At 44.3% G+C, this 21,869-nt stretch overlaps 1 protein-coding gene across 4 annotated transcripts in view; it reads left to right on the forward strand.

Moving 5' to 3' along the window:
- Positions 1-21,626, forward strand: part of sema3fb (sema domain, immunoglobulin domain (Ig), short basic domain, secreted, (semaphorin) 3Fb) — a 70,494-nt gene extending 48,868 nt beyond the window's left edge. For 2 of the 4 annotated variants that reach the window (XM_083770744.1, XM_083770746.1), the window contains 13 exons: positions 1,831-1,924; positions 3,613-3,732; positions 4,209-4,348; positions 5,886-6,000; positions 13,218-13,287; positions 13,721-13,865; positions 14,488-14,710; positions 15,716-15,804; positions 16,536-16,577; positions 17,123-17,280; positions 17,672-17,739; positions 18,899-19,032; positions 19,890-21,626. In XM_083770744.1, coding sequence (XP_083626870.1) covers positions 1,831-1,924; positions 3,613-3,732; positions 4,209-4,348; positions 5,886-6,000; positions 13,218-13,287; positions 13,721-13,865; positions 14,488-14,710; positions 15,716-15,804; positions 16,536-16,577; positions 17,123-17,280; positions 17,672-17,739; positions 18,899-19,032; positions 19,890-20,357 — 1,866 coding nt within the window. In that variant the 3' untranslated portion in view covers positions 20,358-21,626. Of the gene's footprint in view, positions 1-1,830; positions 1,925-3,612; positions 3,733-4,208; positions 4,349-5,885; positions 6,001-13,217; positions 13,288-13,720; positions 13,866-14,487; positions 14,711-15,715; positions 15,805-16,535; positions 16,578-17,122; positions 17,281-17,655; positions 17,740-18,898; positions 19,033-19,889 lie in introns of all 4 variants that reach the window. The other 2 variants (XM_083770743.1, XM_083770745.1) reach the window with 1 other exon arrangement.
- The last annotated feature ends 243 nt before the right edge of the window (positions 21,627-21,869 follow it).

Here is a 21,869-nt window from a genome sequence, read left to right on the forward strand (position 1 = left end):
AATGTTTGCCCCAGAATAGGGACCCTAGGGTTCCTGTGGTGACAACCAAGCATGCGTCCGTCCTGGACAGTCGTTGTGATAATTCATGTCAGCTTGCATCACCTTTAGTTCAGGTCCTTTTCTTTCCTCTTCACTTTCATCTCTCATTGTCTCTTATGTTCTTTTTGTGTAAGCCTGCTTGGTTTTGTGCTTCACAATTGTTGTCACTTACTCGGCATTGCATGGAAAGTTAGTAATCAACTGAGCCATTGACAAGTGTCACACCTGTGATTGGTAGCACCAACCCCTTTAAGATTTCACTTAAGGTATAAAATTCCTTAAGGTATAAAATGCATTCTAAGCTAGAAGTCTTTAGAGCTTTTTGGAATCTCACCTTAAAGAAATACTTTGCTGATTTGTTCGTTGGAGATCAATAATATAGCGTACGGAATCTACACCCGATGATGTGAAATGACACAATTGGCGTCATTGTTTCGTGGTGTCAACTTTTTGCATAGACATATTACGCAGAGAAGACATAGGGTTGGGATTTAGGTTGAAAATCTGCTACGTTTTTCCCACACTTCCCACAATCATATCCTGAATGTCATATACAGTGCAGAATCAAGACAGCAGTACAGTATGTGTTGCACCCTGCACTCCCGTACCCCTCCGCCCGCTCCACCCTGTATAGGAATGTGGTCCGGGCTCTCCCACACACGGGTGGCAGGGCTAGACTGCATCTCCAACTCCCACAGCAGGCCCTGTTGGCTCAAAGCAAACATCTCCCATTTGCAGCCGAGTAGAAGAGCAGCCACAGATACAGAGTCACGCAATCAGTGTTTGAGTTCTGCAACCCCTTCATAAAACATATGCAGAGATATTAATGGACAATTGTGTCAATCTGATAAGGAATATAGTCAATCATGCATCAGCATCACTAATCAAAGATTACATCTTAAAGGAAGTGAGGGGAGTTTAAAACAAGTTCAGAAGAAGGTCTTACCCCCTTGAGGTATCTGATTGTTTATGACCTTTGGAATGTTGATACATGTCAACATTTGGCATGGCTAGGAGCCAGCTGCCAACACTTTCATATTATAGAGCAGTGATTTTAATCAAACGTGAGAGGAGATTCATACAAGGGTGCATGCCATGACAATCTGATGGGGAATTGTTTGGCAGAAGGCCTCCCTCTCTCTCTTCTGTGGGTGTTGACAGATGAGGATAGGGTCTCTCTCCCTCTCTCTCACACTTTTTAACCCCAAAACCCAATGAGAGTGAGATGAGTGGGATTGGATACTCACTGATCTGCGCAATGATACTACTGGACAAGTCAACACATGTCAATGATTGTTCGCACTTATCCATATCCTCAATGAACCTGCCTGTCACCTTCCAGTGAATGCATGCAGATTTTGCCACGAGCAGGGAGCATCAGTCATCCCCAGCCAGCCTCCATCCGAGGCTTGTTTTCACTGCCCTGGATTACAGGTGTCATCAGTGCGTTTTCACAGCCATAGGCACCACGAGTCTGAGAGATATTTGGCATGCAGCTTGTTATGCAAAGACGAGCAGCCGCCCCTGCCCCCTACCCTTGACACATTGTTTTCTGCATCGGAGTGGCATGTACAGGGATTACAGATCCTCCGGTTCCCCTGCATGTATTTTTCTGTGTGAAGGCACGCTCATTATTCTAATACTTCATCCTCCATCAGGCCTTATAGGTCCCACAGGAGGCAGGGCACGCGTGCGCGCTGCCTCATTCTCCCTACGCTGGGGGAATCGCGATGACAAGACGAGGAGCTCTGGATTTATTGCCGTTTCTTATATGATTCTTTCCATTTTCAGGAATACATCTTCCACTTGGAACCGGGCAAAGTGGATTCTGGGAAGGGAAAGTGCTCTTATGACCCGAAGCTCAACAGCGTGTCAGCTTTGATCAGTGAGTATCATTTGGGTCTGGTCACATGACTTAAGTGGGGCCAGGGAGCAGTGTAGAGAGTGTGGTGAGGTCCAGCCTGCTTCCTCATCATAGCAACTTTAAGCACCAATGGACCCTGCAGCATGATCCCTTGTGGATTCATTGTCTTGTATCTGCTGTTTCTTAATATGGCCACCTCCCCTAACCACAAATTAATAGCCATATTTTTGGCACACTTAAAACAAAAAAAATGTTATTGCCAGAGAGACCAAACTGTCTATCCCATTCTGTGCCTATTTCCCACGGGATAGATTGCAGTGGAATGTTCTTTGCAGCCTGGTCATAAAATCATGCGGGATCTTTCCTTGTTAGGGTTAAAATGAAGGTGGTCATAGACTAGTGGGATCACATTTCATAAGTTTAGCTCCTGTGACGTCCAGAACATACCAAACAACTCTCCACCCTTTGTTATCATCATAAGAAAATAATAATTCTTGACTGTATTGCCATATCTGCACAGTATCAGTCTACTGCATTCAAAATAAAGATGCCATAAATAGGCAACAAGTTGGGTGCTGATACAGTCGACTCTCATCAACTATCCTCAAGGTCAGTTAGTCAGACACAGTTGCCGCCAGTGAAATGTGATCCTCTTCCTGTGGGGTCAGATGGTGGGTGTAAATCACCAGCACTACTTTCCCACATTAGCACAGTGCCAACTGACCTGTATGGAGCCCATCCTCACATCCAAGAGGAATCTGTCCCTCTCATCCACTCGTGGGCATCACCGATTGGACACTGTTGATAGCACTAATAGAGATCAAGAGTCCTCGGCCGCAGTGACAGAGATAACATGGACTGCTGTGCTAAAATAACATATCTACTGTACAAGCTCACAGCACAATTTGAGCTTGTATATCAGCTATTTCTTATTTTCCAACATTTTGAGAATGATTACATTTAGTTTTTTTTTACCTTAAAAAAAAAAAAAGATTTAATCTCTCATTTTCCAAACTGTGAATGAGGGTATCTTGTTTCAACACTGAAAGACCACACAGATACTACACATCCATACTAACCCTAACCCACATACAAATCTCCATATTGTCACATCTAAGAACATCATTCATGGGTTAAGCCTTGACCAAACAGGATTGTATGCATCTACGTAATTGTGGTCGTATCCCCCCTGTCCAAACTCCTACTGTCTCCTGAACCCCCCATGGAGTTGTCTCTCCCCTGGCTGACAATCCACATGCTGTGACACCTGCTCACAGACGAGGGCTTTACAGCAACTGGAGGGCAGACAGCCAGGCTACCTACTGCTTAACAAGGCTGTGCATGTGAATCTATGTGTGTAGTGTGCATGTTTATGTGTGGGTGGGTGTGCATGTGTGCTACACTGTACATTTTTAAGTGTGCTACATTGTAAAATAATAAAAATAATGAATTAATTTTATATTAGATATTTTGCTTTATATATTTCCTACAACAGGATGTCTAGTCACTGAATGTATTCCACAGACTTGTGTCTAAAACACATGTTGATGATTGATGAGTGCTGGAATTGAAAGGTCTGCAATATTAGCTTCTAGAACGCTGCCAGAAGGGGTTCTTCTTGAAAGAAGACCCCTGGTCTTTTGTGCCAAGGGTGCGGTTGCGGTTGGAATAAAGTCCAAGAATTCTCCTGATCTATCTCTCTCACTTAGATGGTGAACTCTACGCTGGGGTCTACATTGACTTCATGGGAACAGACTCTGCCATTTTTCGTACTCTGGGGAAACAGACTGCCATGCGAACAGACCAGTACAACTCCAGATGGTTGAATGGTAAATTTCTGAATCTAAATGACCAATACAGTCCAATTTAGACAGCATTCTTTTAAGACATATCCAAAATATGATTAGGAGCTAAACTCTGTTGTACATGTAGTATAGCTGAAACATAACAGTTAATATAATGTTTTGTATCTCATTTAGATACCATGTTTATCATCAAAGGGAAATCATCTTATATTTGCATCACACATGTGAAGATCCAGCCAGGGTCAGCCACAGAATGGCGACTCTTGGAGCTTGTTAGCCATTCATTGTTTGCTGAAGGGCAGAGATGGAACTTAAACCCTATGGTTAGACGCCTGCTAATGTATACAGTACATTTATTGCAGATTGTATATGTTTAGAAATCCTTAAGTAATGGCCCCAATAAACAGGAAATGAAGACAGTTTATAAAATGACCTCAGACAAATATTACAGACCCATATCCTTTTCACCACCTAATCTTTGTTCCTTTCCCTCACCCCAGATCCCTCTTTTATACACGCACACCTCATCCCTGACAGTGCGGAGAGAAATGACGACAAGCTGTACTTCTTCTTCCGAGAGAAGTCGTCAGAGATGGGCCAGAGTCCTGTGACGCAGTCTCGTATAGGACGCATCTGCCTGGTGAGTATCCAATCAGAATGTTGCGTGTGTTTCCGAGGGGCACTGCTGTACTGTATGTCACTTACATGCAAGACCGATGTGGAAAAATAGGCCATAGGTAAATTAAAGTCTTTGTTTGAGTGGTTCTGTGTGCTGAACTAGTAACTCTAACACCAATGTGCTGGAATCCACATGTGTCTTTAACCTTCGTGTGCACAATGTGTCCCTCTGTCTGTGAGATGGCCCTTTGACCTGTGACCCTATGCTCCTCTGTCTCCTTCCCCATGATAGTCCTAAAACTCAGAGGCGGTAATATACTGGCATAAAGGCAGGGCCTTTAAACTAAATATCCAGCAGAGTCGCTCTCAGTTAAACGAGAAGACAAGAAGGCAAGAAGACAAACGTCTTCTTGCCCTTTTTTCATTATATAAACACAGACTGAGCTGAACAACAACAACAAATAGCGGGGAATGTGTTTGTCTGCGAAGAGTAAACCCAGAGCTTATGGTGTATCTTTCCCAGCTGAGTCTTCTCACACTGAGAACACGGTGTTTACATAGTCACTTTTGTGTGTCTGTCCTTGCGTGTGTTCCCTTGTGCGTACGTGTGTGTGCCTGCATGCATGCATGTGCAAGCATGCATGGTTCATGTATATGTATGTATATATGCATCTGTGTGCGTGCATGTATTTGCGTTATTGCGTCTCTGTGCATGGGTCTGTGAGTGAGAGAATGTAGTGTACGTGTCCCTCAGCTGTTCAGCGGCGTGTTTATATTTTCAGCGGGTTAGGCGCTGACCCCGCGCACAAACACTCATCCCCCTCTCAGTGGACCCTGCCACGGCCTCCAGAGACCCGGCCCTGTCATTCTCACTTCCCCGCACATCTGGACGCTCTCACCGCCGTTCACCTCGCTGGCCTGACACACACGCGCACACACACACACACACACACCAAAAATATACCACACCGTAAACTACAATTATTGCACTCAAAATTAGGAAAACATTTTCCAAATCCCAAACGGGGACACGTCAGGAAAGTGAATGAGAGGATGGAAATATTTGAAATATGTATGCATACTGTACATGCCTCCAATCTCCCTTTAGGGCATTAGAATTATATATTTATTCAAAACTATTACCCAGACATATGTCCCGATAATGTGTTTTCCTCCATCAAAGGGAGGCATTCTTAAGGGAAAATGGAGGGGGACTAAATCATCTAAATTGTATACTGGTCTCAGCTCATCCTTACTGGGCTGGAATCTGGCCCCACTCCACCACAGATGGGAGAGTCTAAATAGGAGGAGACAGTGTTTACCGTCTCACCCACCCCTGCCACCCCCACCCTCCCCTCTTCACACTATCCCTGGCTCTGCAAACTGGGTTCCAGCATGTACAGTGTGGGTGGCTCCACCTGTGTTTGTTTTTGGTGGGAGGATGGAGCATGGAGGGAGGAGGATTGGAGTGAGTGGCGAGTGTATGACGGAGGCTGTTTTAACTCCCCCCCCCCCCCCCCCCCCCCCCTCTTCTCCAACCACCCCCCGCCGATCCACAGAATGACGACGGAGGCCACTGCTGTCTGGTCAACAAGTGGAGTACGTTCCTCAAAGCCAGGCTCATCTGTTCGGTGCCAGGGGTAGACGGCATGGAGACCCACTTCGATGAGCTCCGTGAGTCCACCACTTTAATTCTCCACTGTCTATTCTCAATGAAGCAAGGAGGAGGTGGAGTGTTTAATTGGTCCGGTGTCAAACACGGAAACTGACGGAAGATGACATGACCTTTTTTCAGTTCCTGTCTCGTGCAATCACATCTTTGATGGGCAACCTGCCATCCCCACCTTTCCACATCCCACCTATGGCCCATGCAGCACACTAATTATAGGAATCACACACACACACGCACGCACGCACACACACACACACACACACACACACACACACACACACACACACACACACACACACACACACACACACACACACACACACACACTCTCTCACAGGGTGTAAATGGCAGGCCTCATGGCAAGTAGATCAGATCACCGAGCAGGAATGTCAAGTCTATTACACAGCGAAATCTAGAGTGTTAATTTAACTCTTAAAAGTAACACTTTCAGTGTTAAATGAACACTCCAGAGTTAGCTGTGCATCATTGCTAGGGAAAGCTCCTTCTCTTTCTCACTCTTTATAAGTTGAACTATAGCATTAAAACGCTGATCTGTGAATGGATACTATACTTGCTGTTCACTGTTCACATTTTATGTCGATTTAGTTTTTTCAGTAAACATGCACATATACACATCACATGCGACAGTCAAAGTAACGAATGATTAATTTATCTTCGGTGTGAATTAATCACCCACTCCCTGGCATCGCAAAGAGAAGCCATTCGCTTAAATGACGTGAAGGGGTTTCCAAAGTGAGAATGTGCTCACTTCAGCGTTCCAAATGAGTCTTTATTGGTCAGGTCATTGTTGACACAGGCACACCATCATGCACACCAGAGAGTTGGCAGCGGTCAGTGCAATGCACACCATTCAGGATATTGCTTTAATATAAAGCTGTAAATGTGTCTTGCATCAGGCTGCTTGAGGCCTAATAAACAAGGACAGACACACCCATAGTGGAACACGGACAAAACTCAGAGACAGGTATGTCGGTTGGCACAGTGGACATCCCTGTCAAGTCCACCCGAGAATGTCAATAAATAGAGTATGAGTTTGAGAGCTTTGAGAAACTCCCTCACTTGAGACTTTTAACAGGAAAATAGGGATTTTTAGGACATTGCAAGGGCAACTGAGTCATTAACGACGGTGAATGCACGTCCTTTAGGCCTGCACACATACTGTGGCATGTGGTGAAGAATCTCTGCAGACACTTTACAGCACACTGTAGAAGTTCATGTCGAGCCAAGACTCATTGGGAGAGTGCTGCCAGCCATGCTCCAGTGAAGAGAGAAAAAGCAGCCCCACCCCCCCCCTCCCCTACTGCTTTTTTTTGCATGAGAGTATGCAAGTGTGTAAGTAAAAAAACATCAGCATCATTACTTGGAAGTTTGATGAAACATCCAGACCAGCTGTAATCCTGGAGTGGCAGTATTCTGTGGGAAGTTATTATGGCCGGGCATGCCTGGGATCGAGGGAGTTTTTACAGTTGGAAGGTGTAAAAGTTTTGGCTCTACCTGACAACTTCTACTCACACACTGACCTACAATGAATCTAAACGCATAATATGAGGGGCCCCCCTTCCAGGCTCATGTGTCCACCTATTTTGTTTGGAAAGAGAAGGAGCCAAGATAAGCAAGTGGAAGTATAGCGGTTGGTCTTACTTTAAGACGTGATCAGACACGCCTGGTCAATATTCCGGCATCATTATTTTCTGTCAGATTGTAGAACAATGAAAATGACAAGGAGAGAAAAAAGGCATACAGAAACAACACAAGAGAGAATAGCAAGTTGATAGCGAATGGATGGATGAAAAAACTGATAGGGAAAAAGGCAGAGATCCTAAATTAATATTTTTTATGTGGACAAAACTGAACATGGGAAATGTGAAGGGCCAGGTTTTATTAACATGCAGACGTTCTGTAGGAAGCATAATTTCTGGAGCCTGAAGTGTTTTCTAGCTCTTATTAACACAATCCCCGCCGATTAGTCTCGGCAAGTGCCAATTCATGTAAGTTACGTTAATTCAGTTGTATAAATGTTTTGATCCGATCTAGTCGAAAGGCTACTCACATTAGCTTCGGATGGATCTGTTGTTAGCCATAACACCGGACTAATGCAACGACCCCCAAAGCAAAGACCCCCAGGAGCCTGTCAGGATAGATTTATTTGATTGCAGATAATGTTTTTGTTGTTTCTTGTTTTTGCTTTCATCACAAAAGCCTTGGATCTGTTTTTCGCAACAGGCTGCTATACACGTTCCATGTGTGTGTGTGTGTGTGTGTGTGCGTGTGTGCGTGAGTGCGTGAGTGCGTGTGTGTGTGTGCAGACAGCGCCGTTGCGAGTGTGAATGATTCAGTCACTTCTGCAGCGCAACAGCTGTGTGTCATGAAGGGACTCATCTGTTGTGCGACACCCATAACAACCCATCTTGTGTTTTGTTCATTGTTTTTCTTTTGCTCCATGACCGTTCCACTCCTCTGGACATAGCAGCTGTAGTGGGCCACAGGAAGGTGGCAGTGTGTTGTTTTATTGTACGTACACAATATGTGTGTGAATGTGCCATGCGTTCGACCTTTGGGGGAACAGGAGCAGCTGTGGAGAGCACACTTAAGGACCGTGGCGTGTTCCCACATTATGTTCAGCTCTACCTGTTTTTCCAGGAATGAGCTCACGCCAAACGGCCGGTCCCTCAAGAAAAGTGCGTGACTGACTGACTGACAGAGAGCAGTGTGTGAGGTGTAAGGGTAGTTTCTGTGAAACCCTAAACTCACTATGACTTGGTTTGAAAGCAAATATGATGCGAATGGAAGTGGCTCAAGAGAGCCTAGTTTAATCCCTAGCTCCTCCTTGCTGTTTGTGAAAGTGTCCAAATGAGCCATGGAACAGGTTGGTGCTTTGCATGGTTTCCTCTGCAGTCAGTGATTGTGAATGGGACTGGGTGATGGTTGTAAAGCGCTTTGGAGAGCGCCGAAGTCCTGGCATCACTCGCTCATCCCCTCGATTCCCCTGGTTCACGGAAGTAATTTCTCTATGGAGAATAACATGGGGTGATCTTAATATCGTCTACTATAAGCATTGTGGTCCAAAAATAAACAAGCTGTCTCCACGTTATTGTCAGGGAGGTGTCTCTCTATCGTTTGCAACAGTCAGTCACTCATATATGATACAGTCTGCTTCTAGCAAAAATGTAACTAATTCAGTAGCAGTAACAATATTGTTTTCTCTCAGTCGGTTGATTCTTCATATCCATATGAGATATGAGTGAAGCGGCCTGGATGATTTGTTTATTTTTCAAACACAGTCCTCATATGAGGCAATCTAAAATCCCGGATTACAATGCAAATAAAAAGTACACGAATGTGTGGACTTGCGCCCTCTACCGATATTGATGTCAGACTTCAGTGCTCTATATATACAGTAAATGCACCAACCCCCGACACTACCATCACCGTCCATCTACATAGCAGCCTGGCAGATTATTTCTCATCTTATTCTTCTTTGTGAAGCAGCTAGATTTGGTGTAGTACTTTTTGCTCTAATCAAGTTGAAATATATTTTCTCTAAAGATATTTTGGGGCTTTTCTACCTTTATTGATAGTACAGTGAAATGAGACAGGAAACTGGGAGAGAGTATTGGCGCCGGGCTTGGGAATTGAACCCAGGCAGGATACGCTGTCAGGTGCCAAAGCCTATGTGGTACGTGCCTTAACTTGGTTACTGGCGCAGTGGCGCCCCTAATCAAGTTGAAATTATCTCCTCCAAGATTTTCTTTTCAGTAGTGTCTTCAGCCAGTGGTCCATTCACAGCACACGTTTCAATTTTCATTTCTCTGCTTACCATTGCTGGAAGGCTTTGTCCAATTGTGGGTAGTGAATAAGCCTCTTGGGATTATAGTTTTTAGGTCAGTTACAGAACAGGAGAGGGACTTACTGTATCATTTATCACAGGTTCAGTTTCTCTTTGTCAGTGGTGGACTTTCCTCACAATTACCAAGAGAATGATAGCATCTAAATCAGGCAGTGTCCAGGGCCACAGAGGTTAGAGGCCTGTAGGAAGGACCATGTGAGAATGCATTGGACTTTCAGACAAGGCTTGACAATGTACTGTATAATCCAGCCCTCCACCAGGAATGTAGAGATTTATTTGTCCCTCTTAAACACAAGACATACCCAATGGAGGTCCAATCCTCCTTCCATCTCCTAAAGAGAATTCTCAGGTGACACAGAATCATGTCAGGTCCTGAATCATGTTATACAATTTACAATTTACAATTTAGGCATTTAGCAGACGCTCTTAATCCAGAGCGACTTACATTTAAGCAAGAACAAAGCATGGGAATACATCACATAAAAAGCATTTATCATGAAACATGCGTAAGCTAAGAAAGTAACAGTGGAATATTTATATAGTGAAACTATACATACACTATACATATAAACTATACATCTTTACTACTATGCTATATATGTGTACTATGGCGTGCTATGACTACATACAATACAATTACAGTGCTGTCTACATAACATGCTATAAGTCTGTATCAAATGCTATATAATCCAACAGAAATGCTATCTAAGGGTTTAGGGTAAGTGCTAAGGGCCATGATGGAGTCTGAAAAGGTGGGTTTTCAGGCTACGGCGGAAGATTGGGAGTGATGCTGCAGTTCTGACTGCAATGGGAAGTGCATTCCACAGTTTTGGAGCCAGAAGGGAGAAGAGTTTGGGACGTGTGGAGCGTTGTCCCGGCGTTTTTAGTGAGGGTACTTCCAGCTTCCCTGCGTTGGCTGATCTGAGTGCGCGGGAGGGTTTGTAGGGTTCAATCATACTTGTAAGATATGGGGGAGCCATACCTTTGGTTGCTTTGAATGCCAGCATCAGAGTTTTGTATTCTGTGCGGGCAGCGACCGGGAGCCAGTGGAGGGAGCGGAGCAGGGGGGAGACATGTGAGAATTTTGGCTGGTTGAAGACCAAGCGAGCTGCTGCATTTTGGATCAGCTGGAGAGGCTTAAGTGCACATGCTGGTAGGCCAGTAAGGAGGGAGTTACAGTAGTCGAGTTTTGATAAGACTGTTGTCTGGATTAGGAGCTGGGCTGATTCCTGGGTGAGGAACGGTCTAATTCGTCGTATGTTATAGAGTGTGAACCTACAGGATCGAGTGACAGCTGTGATGTGAGGTTTGAACGAGAGCTGACTGTCCAGGACAACACCAAGATTCCTGGCTGTTGGGACAGACGTTACCAGGGCGTTGTCTACGGAAATAGTTAGCTCCCGCATAGGGCAGGACTTAGCTGGGAAGAAGAGAAGCTCAGTCTTGTCTGGGTTCAGCTTGAGATGGTTGGAGGACATCCACTGTGAGATGTCAGCCAGGCATGCAGTGATGCGCTCTTCCACCTGAGTGGTAGAGGGGGGGAAGGATAGGAACAGTTGTGTGTCATCGGCGTAGCAGTGATAGGATATATTGTGGGCAGAGATGATAGTGCCAAGGGATTTAGTGTACAGTGAGAAAAGGAGGGGACCAAGTACAGATCCCTGTGGGACCCCAGTTTGGAGGGTTCGGGGGGATGATAACAGACCTTTCCAGGAAACCTGGTAGGTCCGGTCGGTGAGGTAGGAGGAGAACCACTTTAGTGCCGTTCCACCGATGCCTAGCTCCGCTAGGGTGTCTAGGAGCAGCTGGTGGTTCACTGTGTCAAATGCTGCTGATAGGTCTAGGAGAATCAGTACTGCAGAGTGGGAAGCAGCTTGGGCATCTTGGGTTATCTTGTCTCCAGTTTAGACTTTGCACTGCAGCACAATGTTATACCATACATATGGCTAGCTCTGTTCCATAGCCTTCCTGCTTCGATTCTGCGAATTTCTGCCCTGCAAGTAAGGCTATGCGACTTACCGGTTTAAATCTCAAATCGAAATCAGACAAGTCTCTCCTCTTTAGTGGAAATCTCACGAACGTTTGACCTACTCACCAATACAAACACGGGTTGTGTCAATAGAAAGCCTATTTTCCACTAAAGAGGAGAGGCTGGTCTGATTTCGATTTGAGATTTAAACCGGTAAGTCGCATAGCCTTACTGCAGGGCAGAAATTCGCAGAATCGAAGCAGGAAGGCTATGGAACAGAGCTAACATATGGCATACCGGTATGTGCATATTCAGAGCAACGGAACTGCATAGCTCCACGGCTCAAACATGTCAATCCATTTGTTTATGATGAGCAATCATCATCTGTTTGTACACGTGTGTAAGATCGTATAAAATACTGTGTGTTCGTATCCAGTGCCCATCACCTTTAAAAAAATCACACTTGTGTGAAGTGAGGAGCGCCAAGATTTTAGGGGGTATGTTGATGTTCTCATGTCCGTGAAAAATGAAAAAATGAACAGATGTATTTATATCACCGAGATGACGTCTTACGTTGTCATTAACTGCCCTAAACAAACATTAAAATCCATAGACATGGCTGGCGACAGGGAATTTATAGGCTCTAAACAAATATTAAAAGTCCATAGATTTTGCTGCCACATAGCGGCCCTCAAAAGAAAATGTCACTTGTCAGTGAGGACTTCACCTTGTCAGTCCTTCCTGAGACGATGGTTCAGTTTCCTGTTCTAAAGTAGATTGCTGTGGTTAGCAACCTCCTGTTTCCTGTCAGCAGGATATGGGAGTGAGAGGGGAGTAATCTAGAAGGAAGGGGCTCACCTCATTGCTATTCTCTTTTTATCTAATAGTGTTTCTTCTTACTGCTCGACTGCTTTGCAATTTCTTCTAGCCACTCCACGAGCTATAGCATAATAGAGCTAAGCCCCACGCACACACACACGCACGCACGCACACACACACACACACACACACACACACACACACACACACACACACACACACACGCACGCACGCACGCACGCACGCACGCACGCACGCACGCACGCACAGACACACACTGTATAAGCAATACAAAGCTTGACACATCATTCCTTGACCTTTATTGTCTTGGTGTAAATATGCAGATGCCAAGGACCTGCATAGTGCAGAAAAACAAAAAGGCCATAGTGTAGATGTTATTTTCTCGTGAATGCCCATGTTCAGTGTGTGATAGGTGCTTCTGAGAGGGTTGGATTGAATGGACGCTGTGTAAATGCCAGCAACGAACAGTGTTTGTGCTGTAGAACGTGTTTTGTTTGTCTGTGCAGTAATGTGGTTCTCTTTTTTTCTTCTCTCCTCTCTAGGCGATGTTTACATACAGCCAACACAGGATACAAAGAATCCTGTTATCTATGGAGTGTTCTCTGTCTCTGGGTCAGTACCTGAACCAGTTCCCTGCACAATACCAGCAACTCGGACAGAAACCACATATTGCAGCTTTTTATGTTCTTCCATAAATGAATGCCCTACTTCATCGTACAACAGCGTCACACAAAAGTATAGCAAAAATAGCAGATTTACAAGCTCACAGCGCATTGCCACACGTGAGCTTGTAGATCTGCTATTTTTCCGCTATTTTCGAAAGTGAAAGTGTCTCTGTGTGTTTTATAAATATTTAACCATTTTTAAGCATTTTCTTTAAAGATACAGTTATGGACATACAAGGTTTCCACCCGACAGTGAGCTGTTAATTGTCTTGTAGACGGCATTGAAGAAAATAAATAAGTGCATAATGGGACAAATTCATAACTTTCATGCAAAAATAAAAACATACTTCTCGTACTGTTTCTCCTGTTCCACTTTGCAGGTCTGTCTTCAAGGGCTCAGCGGTTTGTGTGTACTCCATGGCAGACATACGTATGGTCTTCAATGGTCCTTTCGCCCACAAGGAAGGTCCTAATTACCAGTGGGTGGCCTATACTGGGAAGATCCCCTACCCTCGACCGGGGACGGTGAGTGTCACTCCGCCAGTGACCCCACACACACCATGCTCACAGTGACCCCACACACGGTGCTCACAGCAAGCTGGCACAATAGACATAAATCTCTCCAGTGACAGATAGGGGGAAGTAACCATCTGACTGCATCTGCATAAGCAACAACATCTAGTAGTTATTCCCTACCTGTGGACTGGGGCCAACTGGTGGTCCGAGAGGGTATTTTAAGTGGGTCCCCCCCAAATATTTGGCATTTTAATAGATTTAAAATTTAAGATTTCAATCATAATACTGTATAACATTAATATAAGTAAATGTAATATGTTAATATCATGGCATTCATTTTAAAGCTTGAAAGATGAGTTTTCATTGTGATACCGATGAATAGGAACTTAAAGTATACTCTGTTCCATTTATCCAAGCTGGAACACAATAAATTGATTGATCAGTAAAATAAACAACATGCACATCTGACCACTTAACGTAGCAGCCAATGGCCTGATCCAGAAAGGGCAGAGAACCACCGGTCTTGTTGTGTTGTGGTTAACAGCTATGATAGTATAATGCTCATTGCTCTCTGGTAGTACACTGTGGTTAACACTTGTGATATTAATGCTCATTGCTCGCCTCCATGCAGTGCCCCGGTGGTACATTCACCCCCAACATGAAGTCAACAAAGGACTACCCAGATGAAGTCATTAACTTCATGAGGAACCACCCCACCATGTACAACGCTGTGTACCCAGTGCACAAGCGCCCCCTTGTGGTTCGGACAAATGTGGAGTATGAGTTTACCACCATCACTGTGGACCAGGTGACAGCAGCAGATGGCAACTATGAGGTGCTCTTCTTGGGGACCGGTGAGTGCATTTCTAGAAAACAGAACAAACTCATAATTAGGCCATAATTGTGGCAAAATATAATTATCATTCAGATTTAGATTTAGGCCATAGTCATTGTGGCTCCAGTAGGCTGATAAACTCATGGTTTGAGGTCAGAATGGTGAATGACAAAATATACTGAAAGTTAAACAATAGAGGGAACAATCCTTTAAAAAAAATAAGTAAAGTAAAGCCTAAGTTTGTGCATAAGACGATGTTTAACCTATCAAATTGTTCACTTTGTCCGTTACTCCATCATCTATGCATTTTGTACTTGTAGGGCAGGAGGATATGGTACATAACAAGAAGAAAGAAGAAATTAGCAGAGGGTGGGGGTTACAGATATATGTATCCATCACCTTTATCTTAAGAATCAGCTCCCCTAAGCACGCACTCCTAACATGAGGCACATGATTCCTTTTAGCGAGGTTCTTTGTGCGTTAGGTGTAAGGGGGGTGGAGGGTGGACTAATGTCTTTGTGTGCAATGGCGGCCTGCCCCACTGTGCCTTGGAGCCGCTGGAATGTCTGTCCTTTCAGCTGCTGTAAGAGACAGGCATTCAGCTCAGCGTCGGGGCACATCGGAGAAGTCATAATAAATCTCAGGTATCCTGCGCTCAGGAATTCTTAACTCGGCACAGAAATCAAACATGCCATTGGCTGGAGCACGTCTTGGAGTATTCCTCCAGTGCTCCAACAGACATGGGTCAAGACGAGGAAATCGGGGCTCATCGAGAGGGATATTGTTATGGTAGTGAGTGACAGTTTTTACACTAAAGCAAGTAGGACAGAGTGTTGCATAATTGGGCAAAGGTTAATCTGAAGAGTACAGTAAGAGCTGCGGGTATGAGGATTAGTTGTCACTCTATAGCAGGTTGGGAGAATAGAATGAAGGCCCTAGAGGTGGATTTGGGGGGTGTCTCAGATAGCAGCAGGTGTGCGTAGGTGGTGGCATGTGTTTGACAGGGCTGTGCTGTGCTCCGCAGACAAGGGAACGGTTCAGAAGGTGATTGTTCTGCCCAGAGACGACCTCCAGACAGAGGAGCTGGTCCTGGAGGAGGTTGAGGTGTTCAAGGTGAGTTATAGTTAATAGTTACTTAGTAGTCTTGAAAATAGCGATCTACAAGCTTGTAGATCTGCTATTTTCAAATATATATTTTTTGACATTGTACAGTACACCTTTGAAAACTACTTTTGCCTAAATTCCAGACTTTTACTTAATCTATCTATAAATGCACCAAGTCTCTGTAAGTCTGTCTGTGTGTAATCCACGTAACTCTAGAACCGTTCGCCCCACCGACTTATAATTCGACACACGCGTTCCACACCAACGCAGGGGGTGCAGTGGCCGGTGTCGAGTCGGTCGGACCAACGGTTGTCCAGAACCGCCCCAAAAAGGCCTCTGCCCGGGATCTGGACAGGGCCCCTGCCCAGAGTCCATATATGGAGGTGGCCTGGAGCTGGCCTGTTCTGACATCTGCATAGACTCCATGTAGGCCAGTGCGAAACAGGCACCGCTGTAGAGGCTCCAACGCATAATATCTGGGTGGGGCATGCATTTGCAACTTGCATCGTTCCAAGTAGGCCATTGCCAAACAGGCACCGCTGTAGTGGCCCCACGGGCACCGCTCTAGTATATCTAATTTGCAGTGTTAGTACATTTACTTAAGTAAAACATGTGAGTACTTTTTTCACCACTGGTGCTAGTGGATCATCCTCAACCTTTTTATTTTTTTATTTCCATGCATATTAAATGACTGTAAAGATACCACATTTTGCTCACAATAAATCATCTTCCTGTTCAAGGTCCCTACTCCAATTACAACAATGAAGATCTCATCCAAAAGGGTAAGCATGTCTGTGCAACAGATTGCCTTGTGGGCCCTATATCTCTTTACTGGGATAAAGAGCCAGACAGAGGGAATGAAATCAATGAAACGGGAAATAAATTGGAAATGTCACAAGCTACATGTATACAGCTGTGGAACTAATGCCTCAGTCCATAATTCATAGAAGTCCTGCAATGCCTGCAAGAGACAATGACCGGAGAAATATGGAGAAAACATTAAGCGTTTAGTCTCGTCTTTCACCATGGTTAAAATACTTGGGTTTCTCTGCAATACATGATGTGACGTCGTTCTTCAGAAAAAATGAGAGAACGTTCCTTCTGTACAATCTGTCAAAATGATTAATTCAAAACAGCTGATCGTTAAAAAGCGAAGGTGCATTGTCATGAAAGAATGGCAACCTGAGCATTTTAAAGATGACCTCACTGTTACACCAGTCTGGATTTGTTGACTCGTTATTTATTAATGTTTTTAACAGTTCAGATTGTGGAACGCAGATTGTCTAGCGCTGGCCTTTAACACGCTGTCCTCTGTTCCCTTAAATAGCAACAGTTATATGTGTCGTCTGCGATGGGGGTGACACATCTGGCTCTTCATCGGTGTGATGTTTATGGCGAGGCCTGTGCCGACTGCTGCCTGGCTAGAGATCCTTACTGTGCCTGGGATGGCAAGTCCTGCTCACGCTACTCTGCCTCGCAGAAGAGGTAGGCATCAGCATGAGCCAAATTAACCAACTAACTTAGTGAAAACACACATGTGTTGTTGTCTGACCTTGATGGTAAATGAGTCTGCTGCACCGAATCGCTGACTGGCATTATTGGTCCTGAAATGGCAATCTTTTTTTTTTAACAATAGTTTATTATTGCCTTTTATACTTTTATACTGCATATCCTAACAATATTTGATACCAGTTTTAACTAGTGTCGTCACTCATTTGGATAAAGTCACATTTTGCAATGACATGATGGAAAGTTGCATTATTGAGTTTGACAATAATTGAATGGCTTCATGTTTTGTGGAATGGCTTTGAATGGCTTGCAGTTGCTTTATAATATTTTCTCTCCTTATTCGGCAATACTGGTCTGACCCCTTTAGACGAAGCCGGAGGCAAGACGTTAAGTACGGAAACCCCATCCGCCAGTGTCGAGGCTTCAACTCTAACGGTAGGATTTCTCCTCTGTGCTTACCCTGTATGTGCACATTGATGCTTATCTGTTATTAAACACAGTTGTTTACCATAAGCCTGCTTTTCTATATACTTTATTGCCAACAATTCTTTCTGTCTTTGTATAATAATTTTAAACAAATCTTTCTTTTTGACATCTGTATTTTCTAAAATGTTAATACAGTATATAAGAAATAATGTAAATAAATATATAAGAAATAAATCATGTGGATCTTGAGATCCACATGGGAACGTGGCCTCTTGTGGATCTCATGCCAGCCTGTGACATCAGTTGTTTATGACCTACTGTATGCCTCCACACTGAAAACAATGTAGAACCAAATATGTGATAATAATGTGGAGTGGAGGTACTTCATTGGTTTCCTGGCAGTGTAGAGAAGATAACTGGCACTGATTGCTCTGGAGGTTTCTGAGATTATCTCTGAATACACAGACACACAGTCTTATAGCCGGTTAGTCTCCTGCAGAGCCATGCCGTAGAAAATAAGAATCAAGAATACATAAACCATAAACGTGCTTGAGTGAATGTGAACAGAAATTAACCTTATAGAGGGACAGGGTTGAGTTTAGGCAGACCTCAGTTATAGTGGACATTAAAACATAATGTGTAAGTGTCGTCTGGGTGGTGCAGGGGTAAAGCTCCTGCCCAACACTGCGAAAAAAGGTTATATATATATATATATATATATATATATATATCATACTATAATTCTAACAATGTCTGTGTGTGTGTGTGTGTGTGTGTGTCAGAAACTAAGCACTATCTCCTCATTGCCTGCACCAATCGCTCCCATTGGCATTGACCATATGAATATGGAGGGCGTAACGGAGCCCTTTTTTCGATTTGACACATTAATGATTAATAATTAATTTATTAGTGAATAAAAAATGCGACCAGGGCGCAGTACCACCAGGGGGGGGGGGGGGCAAATATCTCACAACGGGTAAGGGCTAGTATATACAACTGATAAAATGTCTCATATAGTATGGATCTAGTGGTGTTAAAAGCATTAATCATAGTACTGGACTATGTACGCATTTGCATAGAATGTATAGATTGTTAGGCTTGTGTTACTGTAATGCATGTGGCTACCATGGTAATATGAATATGGTAATATTTGTGTATAACCCTCCAGTCAATAAGAACACGTTGGAGATGGTGCAGTATGGGGTGGAGGGCAGCAGTACCTTCCTGGAATGTCAGGCCCGCTCTCCGCATGCCATCATCAAGTGGCATCTGCAGAGAGATAACAGTGACCGCAGGAAAGAGGTGAGCAGCCACATCGTGTATTGTGTCAAAAGTCAAAGTCACAGAACTCTTCAATCAGAAATGGTAAATGATGCATTTGTATTGTATAGTGCCAAATTGAAATCTGGCACTGTCCCTTTAGGAGTTTATTTGTTGGGGGGTGGGGGCCATGTCTGTCCTCCATCTGAAAAATAATGCTACTTTTCATGAGGTTACATTTTCACAATATGTCACATTTGAAAAATGAGTACAGCATAATTCTTTCCAGGGTTATGTTAGCATGATAAATTGACACAGGCACGATTGCATTGTGTGTGTGTGTGTGTGTGTGTGTGTGTGTGTGTGTGAGTGTGTGTGTGTGTGTGTGTGTGTGCGTGTGTGCGTGTGCGTGTGCGTGCGCGTGCGTGCGTGCTTCCCCATAGACCTCCAATCCTTATCCCCAGGGGAAGGACACATAAAGGAGAAATTCTGAAACCCCCGTCTTACAAAATATAACCCTCAGGCGCTAGTTAAAGTTTTATTGTGGTACTGTGTTCTATTGCTGCCTTTCTTTTATTGACTGCTCTGCTGGATGCTCTCTATTCACACAGGCCAGGCTGACTTGGCTCTGTTGGTGCCTTGCACATCTGATTTCGAGCACAAAAGCTGTCGTCACCTAATCACAGTCCTGGATAGGGATATGGAGAGTCCTGGATAGGGATATGCAGAGGGACGTGAAAAAAGGGGAACGCAGAGTTGATAGTCTCTCTGTTTTTACCATACGGCTTGGGGCTTGTCATAAATAAAGTGATTATGACAGGGAAGGAATGCGCAAATAGTCACAACACTGGTGTGTCAGCTTCTGAACCTCATCTCTGGTCTCTCCATCCTTCTCACAGATGCGTTCTGACGGCCGGTTGCTGAAGACAGAGCAAGGCCTGCTGCTGCGTTCGCTGCAGCCTTCCGACTCAGGCATGTACCAGTGCACGGCCACGGAGAAGAACTTCAAGCACACGTTGGTCAAGCTGCAGCTGGTGGTGCTGTCGGGTCGGGCCGTTAACAACGTGCTGGTGGAGGGCGGAGGAGGAGGCGGTGGTGGGGTGATGGTGCCGTCCTCGCTCGGTGCCACCCAGCAGTGGGCCCCCAGCGTGGGCCAGTACAAAGACCTGCTGACCATCCTGAGCCAGCCGGAGATGGGCCTGATCAACCAATACTGCCAGGACTACTGGCAGCTGGGCGACCCGCTGCTGGGGAGTGTCAAGGCCAAAGACCTAAAGGAGCTCAAAGAGCAGAAGAAGCCCCGCAACCGCCGACATCATGGAGTGACGGGGGAGGGAGAGGAGGAAGACGACGAGATCAAGACATGAGGAGACGCAGGCCCTTTTTGTCTGAAATGGCCTCGTCGCCCCAACCCCTACCCTGTCCTCAACCACCCTGTGAATACTGAGATAGACTCAATGCGAGTGAAGATGTGTGAAACGATCAAAACAACAAACCGACAAAAAGAGATAAACTGAGAGAAAGGGAGCTTAAGCCTGAGTTGTACTTAGTTGCGTGTGGGTGTCACTCACGGAAAATAGACCATCTACAAGCTCATTACACGTTGCAGTTTAACACATTGTGAGCTTGTAGATCTGCTATTTTCAGTGCGTGACACCAGCACGCAACAAAGTATAAATCAAGCTTAACAAACAAAACCCTGCACACAGTAAGATATATGATACACAGTATTTATTGTAGGTTGTATATAGTATCATTCTGTGGATTTCTTTGTACTTATAGAGGGAAAAAAAACATGCTCTTTGTGTATAGGTAACTTTGGGGCGAATATTATTATTATTATTGACATTAATTTTATTGTTGCTGTTACTGTCACTTAAAAGATCTCATTTGTCACGATCAACATCATCACATCATAATGACGTTGGCAACTGACTGGAATGTATGCACAGGCGTGTAAGCTGTTAGGAGCTACAGGACAAGGAGTTTGAATGGGGACGTGTACTGTGGATCACGGGGAATGGGATCCATGGTGTGTCTTGTTTGTATTGACTCAGTGCCAGGACTCTGAGATCCTGGGCTCTCCAGAAGTACGTACCTGTGAGACACAACCTCATCACAGCTGCATGTGGACAGAGACTTTTTATTTTATAAGGGATCCACAAATTGTTCTTGGTGTCTAAACTAATTTCTCCAATGGGAACCTGCCTGCCCATGTGACAGTTAAAGATATCCCACTACTGCAAAGTAGTAGGCTTACTAGGCTACTGGTATCTTGTCCTGATTGGCTACCTTCCATTTGCTGGTTGAGGCTTGATGCTAAAATGTTGGAACGTATTTGCTACTTGTTAGCTGAGATCCTGTTCAGGATTATGAAAATGTATATTTGTTGAGCAAAAGGATGGAAAAAAAGAATTTAAATCTCAATTGTACTTTGATAAAATGTTGACTTCTTTTTCTATATTCCTGCTAATATTTCCAATGAAAATCTCAGATCAAATCACTTATCACAGAAAACGTTTTATGGTTCTTTTTTTATTATTATTATTATCCCATTGGACTAAGTGCACATTAAAACTTCAGTGTTCATTTATCCATGAGTGTACAATAATAACAAAATGGATCTGTGTGAGAGTGTATAACCCATTCTGACCGGGCACCCATTTTGGTGTCAGCATCATGTTATGCTTTAGCTATTGAAAAATAGCAGATCTACAAGCTCATATCGCGCCACCGAGTGGCGCGATACGAGCTTGTAGGTCTGCTATTTTTTGAAAAATCGAAGAACGACTGACATTTTTAGAATCTGATCTCAGGTCAGAATGGGTTAATCAGACCAGTGTGTGTCTGGCGGAAACCTTGTATGAATCTGATCTCAG

Source organism: Protomyctophum parallelum (assembly GCF_964188405.1).
Source record: "Protomyctophum parallelum genome assembly, chromosome: 8".
In the NCBI taxonomy this organism is placed as follows: domain Eukaryota; kingdom Metazoa; phylum Chordata; class Actinopteri; order Myctophiformes; family Myctophidae; genus Protomyctophum; species Protomyctophum parallelum.